At 38.6% G+C, this 20,895-nt stretch overlaps 3 protein-coding genes across 4 annotated transcripts; 2 read left to right on the forward strand and 1 right to left on the reverse strand.

Moving 5' to 3' along the window:
* The first annotated feature begins 3,128 nt into the window (after positions 1 to 3,128).
* On the forward strand, positions 3,129 to 14,591 carry LOC306890338 (uncharacterized protein). The gene is made up of 4 exons (XM_079449975.1): positions 3,129 to 3,248; positions 8,477 to 13,815; positions 13,912 to 13,974; positions 14,133 to 14,591. Exons 2-4 carry the CDS (start codon positions 8,571 to 8,573, stop codon positions 14,276 to 14,278), a joined length of 5,454 nt encoding a protein of 1,817 aa, XP_079306101.1. The 5' UTR covers positions 3,129 to 3,248; positions 8,477 to 8,570; the 3' UTR covers positions 14,279 to 14,591.
* A 448-nt stretch (positions 14,592 to 15,039) lies between these two features.
* On the forward strand, positions 15,040 to 16,999 carry LOC306890848 (protein AMN1 homolog). Of its 2 annotated transcripts, none has more exons than XM_079450860.1 (7): positions 15,040 to 15,275; positions 15,438 to 15,573; positions 15,697 to 15,790; positions 16,049 to 16,266; positions 16,380 to 16,436; positions 16,517 to 16,628; positions 16,729 to 16,999. In XM_079450860.1, exons 1-7 carry the CDS (start codon positions 15,205 to 15,207, stop codon positions 16,800 to 16,802), a joined length of 762 nt encoding a protein of 253 aa, XP_079306986.1. In that variant the 5' UTR covers positions 15,040 to 15,204; the 3' UTR covers positions 16,803 to 16,999. The 2 variants fall into 2 exon arrangements, with proteins under 2 accessions (XP_079306986.1, XP_079306985.1); XM_079450859.1 differs by having other exon boundaries at positions 15,047 to 15,275; positions 15,661 to 15,790.
* A 1,702-nt stretch (positions 17,000 to 18,701) lies between these two features.
* etfbkmt (electron transfer flavoprotein subunit beta lysine methyltransferase) lies at positions 18,702 to 20,243 on the reverse strand. Its single transcript, XM_079450420.1, has 3 exons — positions 19,829 to 20,243; positions 19,598 to 19,728; positions 18,702 to 19,506 (listed from the first exon to the last, which is right to left on the reverse strand). Exons 1-3 carry the CDS (start codon positions 20,104 to 20,106, stop codon positions 19,157 to 19,159), a joined length of 759 nt encoding a protein of 252 aa, XP_079306546.1. The 5' UTR covers positions 20,107 to 20,243; the 3' UTR covers positions 18,702 to 19,156.
* Positions 20,244 to 20,895: the final 652 nt, after the last annotated feature.

Raw genomic sequence — 20,895 nt, forward strand, 5'->3', positions numbered from 1 at the left:
GCGCGCCGACTGAGGTGCTGACCACGTCTTCAGTCCTTGTCCGAAGCTGATATGGACACGGAGTCATCGTCGTCCTCGACGCCGAAGGAAACGGCAGCCGCCACCTCGTGGAATGGGTGGACTCACCAGCGGCTCGTTGGCGGCGGTGAGCCTCGACCATATGAGTCCACGAGCGATGTTCCTGCGAGTCCTCAAAACACGCGCCGGCAGGTCCGCACAGTGCGTGCAATCAGACTCGCAGAGTGCATCCGCCGCATGGGCAAGGCCCAGGCAGGCAATGCAGTGCTCTAACCCGCGCAGAGACGACAGAAAGAAGCCATCGGATGCGGTGAAGAAGTATCCAGTTGCGTCTTCAACGATGGCAGCGTGAAAAAGAAGATTCTGAGGATTGTCGTCACATGCACTGTAATTATACTATCTAGACTCGTCAGTATTTGCATACTATGCATGTCTTGCGACAATTAGCCAGTTTTTTACTGGCGTTATCCTATAGGACTTCAGGAAAAGTGAAAAAGAGGAGGAGTTTCATATGCGGTCTCCGCAATGTCGAAGTGACCACTCTCGAAAGGGAACGGCGTGTGCTACAGCTGCTTTGCCGATTGCGAAACTTGATCGGGAAACTGTTTGCCAGAATATACCCTGACCGAGCAGCCCCTGTTTCACATTCAAAGTCCAGAAAAATGCTCGTGTGAGATGTGTTTGCCAAATGAAATCAAGCATTTCAATTTTATAAATGCTCTTCCCCATTATTTAGGATTCAAATTGTGTATTTTGCCAGATTATTTAGCATTTCTTTTTGTCTTGTCTAATTGAGATAAATTGACAGATTTCCAAATGTTTATATTGCACTAAAATGTTTAACCCTTGCCTGTCTTGTTGAACTGTCATGTGACAAGTTGTTTTCTGTTTTAAAACTGTTTAGGAGCAGATGATACTGCATTTGATACATTTGTTCCTTGTGGTGGCTCCATGTAAATGCTGTACAATTTGTTTTTTAAAAATAAAAAAATGTTTATATTGCGCTATAACTTCATAGTCCTATTGAATTCTGAGGTGACAGTGATTTCTGTTTAAAATAAGATGAGGACCAAAATGCTACTTGATTCTAGGAGATGGATTCTATGGATTTTTGTTTGTGTCTTGTCTGTGAACTTTCTCTGTGATGGCTCTTTCAATTCTATGCATTTGTGTTTGGAGTAGGTGTTGTTAAATAAATATTGGATGTTTGAAAGTCGTTGCTTATTTATCTTTTGTGACTATTATTGAGTATTTTCTTGATTGAGTATTTTCTTATTAACCCACAATGATATTTAACCACAATGATATATCTTCATTTATGCATGCATTTGAATATTAATCTACATCTACATATCATTTCGTTTCACATTAAGAAGTATTCATAGGAACGATAGAATAGAACATTAGTTATTAGTGATATAATCAGAAACCATATTTAACCACATTTAATTCAAGATGATTGTGAGCAAATGACCAAAATGTTTTAATGACTTAATGTCACAATCAGTATACCTGTTTAATGATTATTTACTTATATAGCATGTTTAAGAATACTTTTCAACGTTTTACAGCAATATAAAATCCAGTGATGTCTGTGAGGCCTAGAGGCCTCAGGCCTAAGGTTCAAATAAAGTTTAGAGGATGACATGCAGAAAACACTTTTTACATAGAACACCTGCTCGTACTACACACACATGTTGGTAAACAAGTCCAGTTTATTGCATATGGCCAAGGACGACTCATGAGTTATTGCATATGGCCAAGGATGCATTATGAGTTCACCAAGTTGTTTTGCCGGAAGAAAACCGGAAAAGTGTCCGAATATGGGCACATTAATTATTTGTTTATGCACCAACCAAGATTCCACGATTAAAAACGTGTCCTGTTGCCTGGGATCTATTGGTGGCAGAGATAGGGTTATTGGTCATTAAAAATAAGAGATAATGGGAATTTGCCTGATTGGTGTAACAGACGAACCCCCTGCACTATTTTTCACTATAAATATGGGCTTGAAAACACTGTATTTTCAGATGCTTTGGGAAGATCTCACTTTGTTTGATTCGAACAAATAAAGTTTACTCTTTGACACCTGGACCTTCTTTGTTTGAGCAATTTTTTGAAACTACAAGATCAATTTTCCACAACACTATGTAGTGGGTCAATTTTGCCAGATTGATGCCGATGTGTTTTGTTTTCATAACATCATGACTGAGTGGTCTTGACAAGAGAACATAGTGGTGCATTTTTAGTTCGATGAACATTTGCACATCTGTACATCAAAATGCACTTGATGGCAGTTAGTTATTGAAATATTGAGTATATTGACTGTATTACTGTAATTTATTCTGTATTTTGCCAGATTATGGTGATCCTGGGGTTGTGATGATGGGGCCCTTGAATATTGTTGCCCAGGGTACAGTGAAGTGTTAATCTGGCCCTGCCCACACTCCACCAAATTCCGACGAGCTCTGCGTAATCTGATTTTTACACACACACATATTATTCTGGTACAGAAAGTTCACTCAAAATCAGCCCTTAACTCAACTCACACACTGGTTATATTTTCAACATATTATGCACAGTTAGTGATCAATAATGAAATCATAAAGCATATTAAATGTAAAAGCACGTTTAAACCACAATAAAAATCACAATAAAAATCCTTCAACACGCAGCCGCCGGGAAATGTGATTGGTTGATCAAATAAAACGTTTGTATCTTGTTAGACATTTATTTATTTCTAAACAGAATTTTTTTACAGCAGTTATAAGTAGATACAGAGCTATCAAACAGTAAAGGGTAAAAAAGAAACGAAAGACAAATTCTTTGTTCGTGTGAAAATGTGTTGTCAATTAAACTGATTGACAAATTGAACGTTTCAGTTGCGATGTTGCCAGATGTAATGAATAAATTCCAGTCAATACAGTGGCGAAACGTCTTTAAAAAGGTAAACTAATCAACTCGTCCGTGAGGATGCAAATACTCAATACAAACCATAATAATAAACTCGTCGTCATCAAAAAATATAGGCCTATATTTTAAAATCCGTTCACCAAAATCACAACCTGGCAACAAGGCCTATAACGTACCAGTCCCGCCCCTCACCCCTCGCGCTCATCAAGCTTTGATAAGGTCCCACCGCACACGCGCAACATAAAGTGACGAGCAGTAATCACAAGAGCAGCTGTGAGTGAACTTCCTTCATTATAAACACAAGACGCACGCTTTCAGTAAGTCATTCACTATTTCCTTGTTTCTTTTGATTGTGTTGATCCCGAGGTGATGCGTCTACAAATGTATATTATTGCGAAAGTGTTTCCCTATTTATGCACTTCGATGTCGATTTTCGGCGCGTGCAAAATCACGCGTTTCTCCTGCTGAGATGAATTTCTCGTTGTCCGTCGTTGAGTGAAATTTGTGTAACATCTTTGTCGATTTGAAATAACTGTCCTCGGGATGGCGTTAAACCGTAGAGTGTGTGTGGTTTGGTATTTGCCTTTACTTTCCTAAAGGAAATCGAGCCTCAAGCGTTACATTTCACGGCGGAAGCCGTTTTGAAGAAATTACTTCCTACTGAGGACTTGTATGTTTTGCCGAGTTTAGTGTCAGTCCTGCTACTTAACACGACCCCGAAGGACTCATTTGGCAGACACCTCTCCAAAGTGGCTTACAGTGCATTCCGAATGGGTTTTTACCATTTCTTACGTGGGATTTAAAGCCCGGAGAACTAATGGTGGCTAGATGAAGCCTCGTGAAACTTTTTAGCCATAGGGTTCACTTTTTGATGCTTCATTTGCTCACTATGCCACCTGGTGTCCAAAGAGTGTAAAACAAGCAGATGCATTACAGATGTGCCTGATGTTGTCTGTGATGCAATGTATTTTGCGCCAGTTAAGGCTTCGAAATAACGGTGAAGAATCAATTTCCACGCAGACTCATCTATTTATATGCATATGTGTATTTTCTGGTGGTATATAATGATTGCATTACATAACTGTAATAAGCGTATTGGCTTGAAACGAATGGGGCTATCAAATGTGTGCAAATCAATAATTTTACACAATTCCTTTAATATCAGTGAGTGTTTTTGGACCCATCATTTGTTGTTCGATGAACATTACAAATAGATATCTGGCAGTGCTGATTGTGCATAATGGAAGTGCGCTAAAGTTTTTTTCCCGACTCTAGCGTGTGCTTGACACAGTAATGCATCGCGATGCATCGTATTATCGATTACTTTTGACAGCCCAAGTGTATATCAGATGATTTACTTGTATTGACCTTTTTGAGGCGAATCGGCCTTCCAGTGCAGAAATAAATCTCGCAGACAAGGGTTTGAGAGACCAAGAGTTCAAAACTTTGTTAGATTACTTCAGATGTGTCACTTAAAATAAAGGCACATCTGACACACTTTATACAGAAATCTCAGGTTGTTTTTCACATTTCACATAATCTTTATGGTAGGTTTATTTTAACTGATAGAGACCGAATATAAAAAACCAGGAGAACATTCTTTATATAAAGGTTATAAATTGATTTGCATTTCAGTCAGTGAAATATGTATTTGGTCCCCTATAGGGCTGTGCAAAATTATCGATTAGAGCCCGACCGATATGGATTTTTGGGGGCCGATGCCGATATTAACTTGAAAAGAGCCGATTTATAAGCCGATATTTTGATTTTGAAAATAAACTGGATGTTAGACCCATTTCCTATAAACTGCACTTACACAACATTCAATAGCAAAATATCTGCCTGTTCTAGGTATGTGGGCTGTATAAACCATTTTCCAGAAGGGATGTTAAAAAAAAGCCTTAGATTACAGTCTCAATGACTAAACAATTGCACATCTAAAGTATATATTTTTCAATGATCACAAAACAGTCTGGTTTTAAACATTTAACACTTTTATTTACTTCCAGTTGAAGCTGGTTTTAACAGTGTGTACTGTAAATAAATTATAAGTTAAAGTTAAAGTAAAAGAGCTATACCAAACAAATTCAATATTCCACAAAACCATAATAAAATTAAAATAAGTTAAATGTATAGCTACATATACAATAAATAAATATAAAATATAAAATAAATAAATAATACCAAAATATAATTAAAACAATGTAGAAAGTTCTCAATATATACAGCACACAGGCAAGAGGTTTTCCTCCTTCACTACTTTTTACAAATTATACTTTTAGACTTTTACTCTGTCTACCTCTGAACTTTAATATTTGAACAGTGTTTTGAAAAATGTCTTGAACAGGGTGCTCCTTAGTACTGCCAGTTGAGAAGTGGCAGGTTGTAGTACAGGAAGCACAACATCTCTGCCTTGGAACCTGTTAGAGAGCTCCTCCTATCTTGATAGATGGCCCCCACAGTGCTGAATACCCTCTCACTAGGGACAGATGAAGGTGGAGGAGTGAGAAACCTCCTGGCCAATGGAGCCAGAGTCTGGAAGCGGCCAGCGTTTTTCATAACATAAGTGAAGCATGAGACTCTGTTTCTCATGTTTTATCGGCCGTTATAAACGCCGATGCCGATTTAAATGCCATTAGCTCATATCGGCCGATAATATCGGCCGGCCGATATATCGGTCGGGCTCTATTATCGATACAGCTAACTATTGCGATAATTGTTTTCACCATAGTGTATCGATAGTCCAACCTATAGTTTCGATACCTTAAGTAAGTCATGTTTTGAATAGATTCAAAATGACGTTTCATCGCCTAACCATTTTTACCGTTCCTGTTGATGTCGCTGTGATTCGCTGTCATACGGACAATGTCTCAAAAGTAAGCGGGTGCGAGAAAGCAAAAGGCGTAAAGTAAATTCATTCATATAATATCACCAACAAGCTTCCGTATATCTTAGCTCGTGCAAAGAAAATAACAGAGTCGGTGGTGTATTTTATTTGAAAGGATTTGCGACCGTGTGGTTGAAAACCCCGGCTTCGGGCATATGGTGAACACTAGCTGTGTTATGTGATTCCGATTCGCAGGCACATAACGGACGTAGAAGTACCCGGGATTTAGGAAGAGGTAAAAAAAAATCCCTTAGCTCGGTAGAGCGAGTGACCCTGACTTGCAATGCATCGTATGTTAGGATTACAACACAACCACAGACAAGCGCAATGCATGAGACGAGCCATACTGGCATAAACATTGCGGAGTTACTGAAAACTGCACTGGTGGAGTGGGATATAAAAGAGAGTCATACTGACAATTTCAGTTTTATGAATAGATTTTAATGTACTTTGTTTTTTATTAACAACATACTGAAAAAAATATGTTTTTTGTGGCATTTGCATTTAAATGTTTTATGGCTAAATATGCACTTTAAACATTATATGTTCGCTGTTCAGTAACACTGTGTAAGCAAGATGACAAATACCTCTTATAAATAGCTTTGTTAATAAAATTGAATGGAATCTTTTGTGTCTGCAGAGTTATCACTATAATGTGATGAACATACCAGAATACCATAGATTGTACACACCAACATGTATTTTTAGCTCACTCTTAATTTGTATTTAAAACAAATTATTGCAATATATCGAACGTTTGTATCGTATCGAATGTATTGTGATATATTGTATCGGGACCCATCTATCGTGATATGTATCGTATCGTGAGGCCCTTGCCAATACACAGCCCTAGTCCCCTACCAAGCAGCAAGAATTCTGGCTCCACAGATTGGTTGTGTGCCTATATGGACCACAGATTAGTCCTTTAACTTTAAGAAAGTACTCCAGTTAATGTATAATAGATGCCTGCCAACAGAATCTGTATCTTCCATTTCAACCTCTCCACCACCATGTTCAAGACCACATACGTTTCAAAGGATATCAGGGACAAGATTGTAGACCGGCACAAACCTTGTATAGGCTACAGAGAGAAGCTTTGTGAGGAGGAGACAACTGTTGGTGCAATTTATTTATTATTATTTGGAAATAAAAGAAATGCTAAATAACTGTCAATTGTCCTTGGTCTAGAGCTCCCTGCAAGATTTCCCCAATGAGGTAAAGATGATCATGAGAGAGGTTAAAGATCAGCCCAGAACTACACGAAAGAAGCTTGTTAATGATTTCCAGACAGTTGGGACTAAACGCAAACCATTGGTAACTCGCTATGATGCAAATGCAATAGATCGATTCTTTTGTAAGCATAAAATATAGAAATGTCTATGTGTTGTACGTGCATCGTGTTCAAGTGCTCAGATGCATACAAATATGGTGTGCGTGCAGTTCATGAGGCCGACAGCTAAATCTGAATAGTTGATGAGGCCTTTAACTAACTAAATGTGCAATATTATATTAGAAAATCCACCATAACCTCAGCACACAAATGACATGTAAAAGTGTTACCCATTAAAGCAAAATTAAAGGTCTCGTATTGTTACATTCCTACGATGGTTTTATTGTGTATTAAGTACACTTTTCCTCATGTTCACAAACACATGTAAATATAACGTCAAATAAAACTTAACAAGAGCATCGTTGGTTCTTGCTGTGAACGGATTTGAAATGATCCAGTGGTGTCAAGTAATCAACAGATACATTGTTTCTTGAACTCTACGGTTAGTTTCGTTTTAAACGTCTCGTATATCAAATTGTTCGTCCTGGGGCACAAGAAAACCATCACGGCGACTCATAGTAATGCGCTCGCGCAGTATGTGTGTAAACTTGTCAATGACGACCTTGGTGATGTGCGTCGGCGGGAAGCATCAGTTACGCGAGTGACCCGAGCAGTTGACTATCACACGCAACCTGCACTGGTGGTGGGCTCGCGGTCTTATACATGAGATAACTACTAAAAGGAATTCCAAATTTGCAGGTTGCACATTCGTGAGTACTTGTTAGAAATGCTCACAGTGTCCTGAAAACTGTTTGCAAAGTGCAACCATTTAGTCACAGTCTGGAGCCCTGTAAAGTTTAAGGGTTTTGGTTGTTGATGTGGTAGCAGTTTTGTAATGGCTAGATTTTAGTTTAAGATATAGTTTAGTTTAAGATATAGATATTTTTAGGGCTGTAGTCAACCAAAGAAATGCTTAGTCGACCAAAGTCCTGTCCTGCGCAGCGATCAGTCGACTAAAAAAAAAAAAAAAAAAAAAAAGACGCGATGTTTTGCATTTTGATTGAACATTTATTAAACAATCGTCATAGAACATTTATAAAACAACAACGAAAAGACATCAATAATACATAAAACTATAATAATAATACAATTCTTTGAAAATTAAGTGATTTTTTTTTAAATAGCCGAAATTAAAGTATTTAAAGTTGGGGATGAAACATAGGCTAAAAAAAATAGGCAACTGGTCGACCAATGAGAATGTCAGTCGACCAAGACGGCATCGACCGATTAGTCGACTAAACGACTAAAGTTGACAGCCCTAGATATTTTGTTTTCCAGTTTATATTTGTCCCAAAAAGACATTCATGGTTTCACCTTTTTTTTTATAGGGATGTGATTTCACCTGAACAGAAGAGACCGTTCTGCAGAATGCATGTTATTTCTCAGCACCCAGGACAACGGTAAACCAAACCTTGCATGTAAATGGGGGACCCATCTGGAGACTGGACATTCAACAACTTGGACCATAACTATTCTCGGCAAGGCTTGCCGCCTTACTCTGCAAATGTTCCATATCCAGAACAAACCCCCACTGGAAATTACTTTCAGCAAAACTCTTCCAGAAGTTTACAGCCAACCAGTTACAAAATTGTGACTGGTAACACTCAATTGTCCAATGACATGAAGCCAGCACAGGAAAATCACTTGAAATCAAAATTTATACTGCCAAAAGGAAAACAAAAAAAGAAATTTGTTCTCTGGACTCAGCCTGGTTCTACAGTCCAGTTATTTGTACCTGTAAACAACATGCAGGAAACCAATCATGTGCCAAACATCTTGCATTGTGTCTCGAGACCGGGTGCAGAAGTGTTTAACTCTAATAACAGTGTATGTATGCAACAACAATGTACCTCCGTGCCAGATGACCCAAAAAGTTTGCAACAGTTCCCAACAAAAACCATTCACAATAAGAGTCCTAATGACATGCAGGGAGATTTGACACAAGCAAATGCTACTAATAATTTGTCAGAGCTAGACCCATCCACAAAAAGGACAACCTTGCCATCTGATTATAGATATAACCCCACAAATACAAATGCACATAACGGACAGATTAGTTCCCACGGTGGACCTGTTAACCATGGAGTAAGAGCTGAATACTCATGTGACCATGCTCGCCTACAAACACCTTCAACAGGTAAACAAAACGTCCAGCAGAACAACACCACGAAGAAAGCTGTGGCCGTCGTCACACCCTTATCTCCAGTAGAAATGGCATCTGTTAACTTTTCAAACAAATCCACTCATGCGCTTGATGCAAGATCTGTGCTGATACACCATCTACCTAATTTTACACATCCACTGAAGATTAACGCTGATCTGCGGACGATAAGAGGACCAAATGAAACGGCAAACAAGCATCAACAACCAAAGTTAGCAGAGCCAAGGCTGGGTAGTGATGCGGTCAAAAGTCCAGTTTGCCTCCTTGAATCAACCAGCCAATGTAACCATGCAAGCTCACCAAAGCTTAATAGTCCAGTAACAGACCAAAAGCATGCTGAAATCCAAAAAGAAGCAAGTGAGAAGATGCCCAAGGATAAGCAAGCATTGACTGATAAGAAAACGAGCATGGGAGACACGGACAAGTACTCCACCATCCCTGTAATTGAATGGCCGTTGGACAAATTGCAGACGTTAATGAATTTTATTCAGGAAATGGAAGATGTGCACCAGAAAAACGTCAATAAAACTGATGCCGGAAAGGAGATCCTGAGGCTCTTCTGGAACGGGGACGTTTGCAAGTTTCGCAATGCTGTAAATAGTGGAATATATAAAAACGTAATGGAAGACGTCTTTAATTACTGTCGGGAGGAAGATGGCGTGATACTCAGGCAAATTAAAAAAGACACCCAGAGCCAAATTGCCAAGGATTTTCATGTTTTGAAACGTGACGAATTGCTGCCAAAGATGGAGCACAAGTCGTCCTGGTTGAATCTTGATGAGAACCTTGATGACATTGACAGGGAATGTGGGATTTCTTGGTACTTCCGACATCTTCACTCTCAAGAACAAGAAAAGGGAAACTCTGCAGGTAAATTGCAACAAAGATCACTAGATGCCCCTGATAAGCCACCACAGCATCATTGCTCAACTAAAACTAACTGTCAGAAACTAGTTCCAGAAGACGAACAAACACTCCCAAAGTCACAGGACAAAACCATGGACAATGAGGGTCTTCATGAACCCTTGTCTGTTTCCTCCAATGAGCAATTCCTACTTTGTCAAAACACTGCTGCACAAACAAATATGGCAAATGACTCTTTAATCTTTGAGAATGTTTCAAGGGCTGAAACCTTGTCTGTTATATCAGCAGGAGGGCACGGTTTAGAAGAGGACCTGCAGAAGGTCAATGCACCACAAGAGATTATGCGAGCCCATTCGAACCCATCCCAAGAACTTGATACAATAGCACGGGATGAACAGATAAGCGTGGAGAGGTTTGGAAAAAAGACTAGCAATTCTCGCACACAATTCGAAAACCCATTACAAGATGCCTCTCATAAATCTGCAACAATTGGGCATGCAACGGAAATTGTGAGCAAAACAACGGCAGAAGTACAAACATCCAATGTTCATGAAAACTCGCCAGTTTCCATTAGTGCTGAGGCTAACAGACACGTGCCAACACTTGATGATGTGGTTACAGAAGAGACCAGTTGTCAACCAAATGCTATAAAGCCTCTGGTGGCCATAAGATTAAGTGATAATTTAGTGAAGACGTTAGATAATCAAGCTGTTGATAAAAGTTGCTCAAGCGCTGGAACATCAGGAAGGGGAAGGCTATATGGTGGACGTGCTGTTCAAATTAATGAATCGACTAGGAAGAGTAACTGCGCAGGTTCACCTAATGTGAAAGCAAATGAATCCGAGGTTCAAAATTCAGCACATGCAACTCAAAGCGCATTTCGAGAAGGAACGGGACATCGGGATGCAAAAGCTGTGAACAAAGTATGGGTAGAAAAACGGATGCGATCGGTTTTTGAGAAGAAAAACTCTGACTGTCAAAGTGGTGGCTTATTAACAGAAACAGGAGATGGAAAGGATAACCACTTATCGAAGCCTGAAAGTGTGGTTACAGGACAAACCAGTTGTCAACCAAATACTGTAAATTCCCTAGAAGGTATAGCAAACGTGTTTAGGACACTGGAAAAAAGTGACATTTCTTTAAGAATTTATGAAAACCAAATAGGAAAACAAGGAGTTTTGAAAAGTGGATCTGGAGGCAGAAGTCACATTTTGACTGATTTGCTCGTGAATGGGAGTTCACCTAAGCTCAGTCCTACGGTTGGACAAAGTGGATTTGATGAAAAACCGACAAACCGTGATTGTGTGTATAAAACGATTGATGAGACATCAATAACCGAGCGAGATTATTGTCCAATACAAATTGCAAACAAAGTACCAGCAGAAGCAGGAATCCCACCAGAAAATGTGAAACTTTGTAAGAACTTGCCTGGTTTTGTGTGTGACCAATCATTAACAGAGACAAACAGTAACCACTCAATGAAACGCAAGTGTGTGGATACAGAACAAAGCAGCCATCAACCAAATATTGTAATTCCACTGGTGGCCATGTCAAGAAAAGTGTGTTTAATAGATAAAAGTGTTGCTTTAAGAAAACCAGGCATGTCAGAAACTAAGCATCAACACCGGTCTGTGTTGACTGAACGAAACATCCAAAGTGGCCGCACAAACTTAAATCTTAATCCTTTGGTTGAAGAACAACAGAAGGCTGTGCTGTCACTTCTAATGCAAAATGAAGAACAACAGAAGGCTGTGCTGTCACTTCTAATGCTAAATGAATGTAATGAAAAAACAGATGAGATTTATGTTTGCCCTCATAAAGTGGCTAAACAGTGCTCTTCCAGTGAGATGATGGAAGGTGAGGATATGCAAGGAGACACGGCCGGAGCATCAGAAATTATGCATGCGTCATCACCGGTGACTTCTGAGCAATGTGATAACACCGACAAGCAATGTGATTCTTCTTCATCCTCCAGGTCGTTTCATGCCGCACTCGAAGTTTTACAGGAAGAAGACTTCATGGGAAGATTTGAAGACGTACCAAAGAATTCCAATTATGCGGCACAAAACGCATCTCTAAACTGGAGTAAGCCATCACAAGAAGATCTTTCGGGGGAAATGCATCACTCGGCTGTGTCAGAAACATCAGGGCTGGTTGGTGGTGTTTGTAATGGTACTGATGATGAATTAACCTTTGAAAATAACTTTACAAGCCAACCAAAAATGTATCTTGAAATACAAGATGAATCCAGTGAAATGATTCCTAATGATGCCTGTACGCTTGCAGAAGAACATGTGACAAAAGTTGCTCTGCATGTTAATACAGAAGAACTTGAGATGGATGCTTTAGCTATGATTAAGGTGAATGTTCTCCCACATGAAATTGCAGCACAATGGTTTGCTGGTAAGATGACAGAAGATAAGGACATGCAAAAAGACATTGGTGTACATTCTTCTAGTAAGGACCAGGTAGAGATTGAAATGCTGGACCACAGTGATGACCAAATAAAAGTTATATTTCCTGAAAAGCATGCCAAAGACACAAAGCCCATTGAGAGGAACAATCTATGTGAGGTTGATGAAAAGCTGGAGTCTTATTGTTGTATTGCTAAATGGTTTCAAGCTTTAAATTATGGAGAGGGTTTATGTTGCATGTGTCAGGTGAAAACAGAGTTGAGTGAACAAAAGCTTGAAATTAATGCCAGTGAAACAAATGTGAAGATACAAAGAAATGAAGACACAAGGTTGAAGATGCACACAAATGAAGAAGATCATTTCGGAGTCATCGCTAAAGACCGTGGATGCATTGAATTAAAAGTTAATCTTTTGACCAATGATGAAAATTCATCTGAAAGCACAAAAGCATTATTAACATCGCATGCTGGCACACCAAATGATGCCGCTGTGGACAACATTAAGACTCTGTTTCTGACACCACTTCAGAAACTGGACAGACCTTCAGAGCAGATAAAAGATGAATCACCTTCAAAATGTTTGACAGATAAGATCCCGAAGCATTCTGAGAAAGCGAACCAATCTCCTGATGTTAAGAACCGTTCTGAAATGTTTTGTCTTTCACTGTACGGGTCTTCTAAGAGACGAGAGGGACTAATACGAAACAAAAGATATAAAAACTGTGGAGAAACTCCACCAGAAACCCTTACAATAACAATCAGCTCCCATCAGAAGAATGACAGAAGAAAGTCAAAGCGCAAATGGGACGGATTGATGGGAACCGATGATGTTTTGAATGCAAGAAAGAAATATGTGAGAGTGTCTCCTAAAAGTTGTGATACTCCTCAGGTACATAAAGCCACCGCAATGAAAGTTTCTGAAGTTACCAATGAAAATGCACTTTCCTCATCTATGTTTATTAGAAAACGGTTTATTCCAAAGAAAGAAAGTTTAGTAACAAGACAAATATCAATGAATAACTATGTTATTAGAAGAAGGACCATGTCTCCCAAATCTTTGCATTCACCTGAGCCTGTACTTAAAAGTAAATATGAATTGGGGAACCCTGCTTTGATGCCATTACAAGAAGGTTTTGGATTGGAGTTTAAAGTTTTGCCGTCATCTTTCAACTTTGATGGAACTGAACTCACCCACATTCAAGCAGACGTGTTATCAAGAGCAAAAAATGGTAAAAGCTGTAGTTCTAGTTGAAGTATGTCTAAGCTGTTTGTATCTAGTCATATTTGTACCTAATGCATTTAACTCTGCACTTTAATTTTTTCAGGGATTTCATACATGGAAGATAAAAAAGCTAAAAGGAGGAAAACCATCCATGGTCCAGCACAAGGTACTGGACACAGGATTTAGTTGTTTTTTTTAACGATTAATTCAAAGTGATGCACTCTTAGAGGGGTTGTTCACCCAGTTTTGCTTTGGCACATATTTGCTGGTTACCATGCAGCATTATTGAACAAAATCTAAAAGGTTTGATGTTCTTATTTTCAGGGACTTGGTCTTTCAGCCCTTTGAAAAGCGAGCAGATCCAGTCCACAGACGTCTCTAGCTCATGTAGCCTCTTCCAAGAGTTCAAGAAGAGGTTTCAAGACAAAGAGAAGGAAATTTTCTCCAGACAGAACTTGAATTCTAATTAAATTCCTTTACAAAACCTCAATATCTATTAAAGTTTAAACATTTCTAAAATGTAGTACATTCTCATGTTGTTACTTTCTGTGAAATGTGATAAACCTCTAAACTGTACAAAGGCAACAAATATGCAAATGCAACAATGTGAACATTTACAGTGTTTTACCTGAAGGATTGTATATATTTGTAAATGCATGCATTTACTCACTGCTGAAAACAGCTGCTGGTAGCTAAATTCCTTCAGTCTTTTTTACGAATGTTAGTTATATTTTTTTCCACATTTAAAATATGTTTACATTTATATAAAGGTGCTCAAACATTTTATATGTTCTGGTGTTTTTATTCGGATTTTGCAGTTTCGTAAAATTAAAAATATTCATATTCTTGCTAATTGTTTACATGACTTATTAAACCTCTTGGTCTATAATTTAGCTGTTTTCAAGTGACTTTATTTTTTATCTTTGTTTATAAAAGGAAAGATGTATTATCGTAAACTGTAAATATAATTTCTGACTCTTATTAAAATGGTTCACCTCATTAAAAGTAAATGATATAATTTATATACGATTCAACCTTGACCGGTTAAACATCTTAGATTTTCGAAAAATGCTGACATTTTATATTTATCATGGTAAATAATCATAACATTTATATATGTAAATTAGTGAAGTTTTTAGATGCTTTAATTTAAATGTAGTAAAAATCTTAAACGTATTCGATGTTACTATGGTTACGCTACTATAGCAGGACACCACTTCTATTGCGTGTCGCTTATTAATGACGTATTTTACAATGCGACGCGCCTACGGTGGTACTTGCAAACGAATGGACCAAAACAAAGTGTAGATGCCAGACAGACCGTTAGCAAAACATTAATTAAGGGAAATAATAATTTGGAGTTCGTTCGAAATGTTCGTCATGCCTATAGCAGTTTATGTACAATCGTAGAAATAGTGCTGAAACCGACCAAATGGCTTACGTTACTGTGGATTCTCTAGTGAGCCTGTGAGTAACGTTACTGTAATCTACAGTATGCTGCTATTATATCAGTATATAAAGTAATGAAGTCATTGTATGTATATATTCTGTTCAAAATGAAAGGTTTCATAACCCTATATCTGAGATCTAGGCGTGATGTGTTTAAATAGTCTTGTGTAATTTTTACAGGTGCGCTTCGAGTGTTGCCCAGCGTCCTGAGGACTATGACGACATCAAGCTCTTGCCTGCTGGCATTAAAGACAAGTTATTACGAATTATGTCGTCAGACTCTTGTGGCACGGTCAACGACTCCAACATAAATCTGGTAATATGTGTCCTTTGTCTAATACAAGCATTCGGGATGACAGCTTGTACTCGGGCACAATAATGTGAAATTGTGATTCGTGTTTAGCTGCTGCACTCTGAAACTCACACATTGGACTTGCAGAACTGCAATGTGTCGGACGTTGCGCTTAAACAGATTCACTGTCGGCAGTTGAGGACCATACTGCTAAGAGGCTGTGCAGAAATCACATCTGAGGGTATTATTTAGCAAATTATACAAATAAATAGCTCAAGTAACGAATATTACATTTTATTATAAAGTGGTGTGAATGTAGATAACTGGGCTGTCATGGTTATAGAGACTAAAATGAGTTTTTAATTGACATTTTCAGGTCTTGGAAAGTAATGGAAGTTTCTGAATTCATATTTTTTATAGATATGCTTATTTGAAAATGTTTAAACTACTGCTTGAAAAGTACATGGACATTTTAATGTAATCTGCTCCTTTTCCCCAGGTGTAGAGGTGTTGGCATCCCAGTGCCCTTATCTTCAGGTAGTTGATCTCACAGGATGTGCACTCGTGACAGATTCCGGGATTCAAGCACTGGCTCGACACTGCAAATATTTAGAAGTGATTTCGCTCCGCGGATGCACTGCTCTCAGTGATAAAGCCCTGCTAGAGCTGGGGAATAACTGCAAGTTTCTCCACAGCATCTATTTCTCTGGGACGGAGGTAATTCACCTTTTGTAACTTTCAGATTTTGGAAGTTTATGAATTGTGTTGCTTGTACAAAGTGCTGTTAATGTTTTTAAATGCTATTACATAATGTTTGTACATTCATTAAGGTAACGGACAATGGAGTCATTGGACTTGCAACAGGGGTTTGTTCACACAGCCTAAAGGTATTGTACTTGTATGGTACATGTTCTTTTCCAAATACGCCGATAGTTTAGACCTCACTTCTGTTATGTTTCTTACGCAGGAGTTGCAGATGATACGGTGTCGCAATCTAACCGATCTGGCTGTGACTGCTGTTCTTGCGAACTGTGCCAACATGAGAATTTTTAATTTCCATGGATGTCCCCTTATTACAGGTTAGTCCAATATTTGGTTAATCAAAATAGTAACAGCTTGCCAGTTACATATGTATGTGGAATTAGTTTGATTATACATGCCAAATGTGTTCTTTCTCAGATAAATCAAGGGAGGCCCTTAACCACCTTATTGGGCCTGACAAGATTCAACAAGTGTCTTGGACTGTTTACTGACATGAACTGACCAAACTACACACTCGCACATCACAAATCATCAGTGTTTGAAATGGTAAATGATTCAAAACTGTTTCCATTTCACCGTACGAAAATATTTATTGTGTAAAAATAGTATTGTGTTCATATTTTGTTGGTATTTTCAACAACAGTGGAACCTGATAAATGTTCAATAAAAAACATACAGTATATGAAGGAATTTCTCACACATGTGATATTTTTCACAAACACATAAGGAACACATATACTTATGCACAATATGTTACAATAAGTAAATTCATTAAATATTGATTTACACAAATGCCCTTTTCAAAGCACATTTGGGTAGATTATAAAATAATCCAATGATGTCTAATACAGTGAGGGAAATCATTATTTGATCCCCTGCTGATTTTGTAAGTTTGCCTGCTTACAATGAAATGAAGGGTCTATGATTTTTATGGTAGGTTTATTTTAACTGATAGAAACCAAATAGCAACCAAAAAATCTTATGAATTGATTTGCATTTCAGTCAGTGAAATAAGTATTTGATCCCATACCAAGCAGCAAGAATTCTGGCTCCAAAGCTTTGTTATGTGCTCCAGCTTGTTATGTATACACAATATGCCTGCCGACAGAATCCTTATCTTTCATTTCAACCTCTCCACCACCATGGTCAAGACAAAATACGTTCCAAAGGATGTCAGGGACAAGATTGTAGACACAAACCTTGAATAGGCTACAGACAGAAGCTTGGTGAGTAGACAACAGTTGGTGCGATTATTTAGAAATAGAAGAAATACAAAATAATTGTCCATTGTCCTTGGTCTGAAGCTCTCTGCAAGATTTCCCCAATGGGGTAGATATGATCATAAGAAAGGTTAAAGATCAGCCCAGAACTACACAGAAGAAGCTTGTTAATGAGTTCAAGACAGTTGGGAACACAGTTAGCAAGCAAACCATTGGTTACACGCTATACCACAATAGATTGAAATCCAGAAGCACCCACAAGGTCCTCCTGCCCAAGAAGGCCTGCCTGGCTTGTCTGAAGTTTGACAATGAACATCAAAATTATTCAGAAAAGACTTTGGAGAAAGTGCTGTGGTCAAACGGGAAGAAAATTTACTCCTGTTTTTGGAGGGAGAAAAATGCTATGGCTCCAATTATGACATCCCTACAGAGAAGCACGGCGGAGGAAACATTATGCTTTAGGGCTTTTTCTCTGCTTGGGTATAGGATGACTTCACCGCATTGAGGGACTGAGGGATGGGCCCATGTACTGTAAAATATTGGGCAAGAACCTCCTCCACTTAACTAGATCACTGAAGATTGGTTGTGGATGTGCCTTCAACATGACAAAGACCCAAAGCATATTGTCAAGACAACCAAAGAGTTGCTTAAAGAGAAGCACATTAAATGTCCTAGTCAGTCTTTAGTCCTATAGAAAATCTGTGAAGAACAATTTGCTGAGCGACAGCCAAGAAACCTTAAATATTTACAGAGGAGTGGACTAAATAGTAACCTGACACATGTGCAAGCTTGGTGACCAACTTTCAGAAATGTCTGACCTCTATGCTTGCTAACATGGGTTTCTCCAGTAAGTCCAAAGTTATGTTTTGCTCGGGGATCAAATACTTATTTCACTGACTGAAATGCAAATGAACTTATAACCTTTATATGATTTTTTTTATATTCCGTCTATTATCAGTTAAAGTAAACCTACCATAAAAATTATAGACCCTTACTTTATTTGTAAGCAGGCAAACTTACAAAATCAGCAAAGGATGAAATAATTATTTCCCCCACGTATATGAAAGACCCAAGCAAACCAACTTATTGTTTGAAAGTCTGTGAATCCAGGGTACTTTACAAACTTGTATTAGTCTCCGCGGTATTACTTCAGTAATATTGGGAAATATTGGGTTTATATTCACCATGGAGAATACTGTTAAAACTGAGTTTTGACAGAGTCTCTATGAAAACGTTTTATAACACAATAAGAAATGAACCAATATGCCTAGTAACTAATTGTGGCGGAGTCTGAGAAAGAGTATAGATAACCTGAACGCATCTGATTGGTGTAATACTGGATACACCTCTTGAAAATGTTGGCACGTTGACGTAAAAAGCAGTGGTTTCAGATGATCATTGAACTTTTCATAAAGTTTTAACTCTTTGGCAGCTGGACCCTTGTATGGAAGATTTCTTCTTGCGTTCAAGACCAAATTTCCGCAACAATAGTAAGAAATATAAATGGCTGTGTTATACAGAATGACATCTACTTTGATCAAAAAACCCACACATTACTAAGAGCTTGTTTATCAAACAGACAAACATCTACATTTTGTGACATATGAACAACATATAAACACATGTTAGAGGTCAGGTCTGTAGCACCACACTGTGCTACTAGTTAGCCCATAATTCTCTTCTTTGACCGAGTCCGGTAGCTCAAAGCGCGCCTGCTCAAGTAATCCTTTCCTGATGTCATGGCCCTCAAACTGAGCTCGTCCTGGGTCACCAATGAGCACCTGCGTGCCATGTGTCACGATGCACTTCTGGAGCCACCGATGCAGACCATCAGCCAGAACTTCATCATAGAACATGTCACCTAGAAGAATGAGGTCCCACTGATCAGGTACTAAACCAATCATATTCTCTGTGAGACAGGGCAAGGGCTCCAAGTCGTTCAGTTCACAGTTCATTTTTGTGGCAACAGCAGCAACTGAAATATAACAAATTTACATACATTTATGCATAAGTAATTTTTTTAGGTTAATGCGCATGCGGGTCTGGTGCAAGTGGTCAACTCTCACTTGGATCAATGTCATTGGCAACCACACTCGAAGCTCCGGTGAGTTTGGCAGCAATCGCCGAAGCTCCACTTCCGCAACCGAGATCCAGAACTTTCTTCCCCCTAGACACCCCAGGGTTATTTAAGAGATACCTGTGTAAAGTTGATCAAATGAGATTAGTGTTGACTGGTAGATCCAACTTTAGTGAGCGTGATGGGTATAAGTTATTTTACTTAGGCTAGAGAACGTTACCTAGCCAGTGCTTGTCCACCAGGCCAATAAATCGCCCAAAAGGGGTCAGAGAAAGGCCATAGTTCAGGTTTCTCTGTCCAAAAGCGGCAGTTGGGTGTGATCAGCCTTAAAGTAATCTCTGGGGTTAAACTTCGGCTGCTCACTATTTCGGTGTTGTCAATGATGAAGTTCTTTACGTCATCCTCTGATTGGGTGCTGAAGAGCACATGAAACGTGGCTCTTTTAAAGCCCTTAGAAATGAGCCGATTGCTTAAACACGAGGCTATTTTTGTGTACATGTTGAATGCAAAAAAAAACGTGATAACACGTGCTCCAAAACATGTCGCTACTTATATGCTTGTGGTCCCGGTAATATTTACTCAAATTTCCCCGCACGCATGTCTACGACACATGCGCAGACTCACCGAATCCGCGTGATGTAAAACAGAGTTGCGACACACTTTAATTTCGCCGCCGCTTGGTCACGTGGTTCATTGAGCGCTCAATAGTTCCAAACTATTCAGTCTGTTTAGGTGGAAGCAGCTGTATTTGCAACAAATGTCACTAAATACCAACACAATATATGCACAGATTACTATGTGTATTATAACATTTTGTCTGATGAGTGTTAGAAAGTATTAATCAGTTTTGTGTGTTTAATTTGACGAGGAAAAATGCATAATGTGCAATGCATTAACAGCATGCATTCATAGTTTCTTATGCTTCTATGATCATCAGTAGATACCAATGTTAACTGATGTTAAGACATACACATAAAAATACAAAAGTAATTTATAAGTAAATGCCATAAAAAAACATTTTAGTCAGTAAGGGATTTTATTTTTTATAATTTATACAGGGAGAGGGTAGATTACATTTTATTTAATGAGCCGTCTTTATAAAAAATCATTCAACCACACATTTGGGAAAACGGGCTTCAAGGCAATGTTTGGAAGTTACTTTCGTATAGCATTCTGCCAACGGACGTTGATGTGAATGTCGCAATTCTTTTCACTGAGTCTGTGCGATTACCTTCAAAAATAAAATGTGATGAGCTAACATTTCACAGCAATTTTATCAACATTTCT

Source organism: Barbatula barbatula (genome assembly GCF_947034865.1).
Source record: "Barbatula barbatula genome assembly, chromosome: 25".
In the NCBI taxonomy this organism is placed as follows: domain Eukaryota; kingdom Metazoa; phylum Chordata; class Actinopteri; order Cypriniformes; family Nemacheilidae; genus Barbatula; species Barbatula barbatula.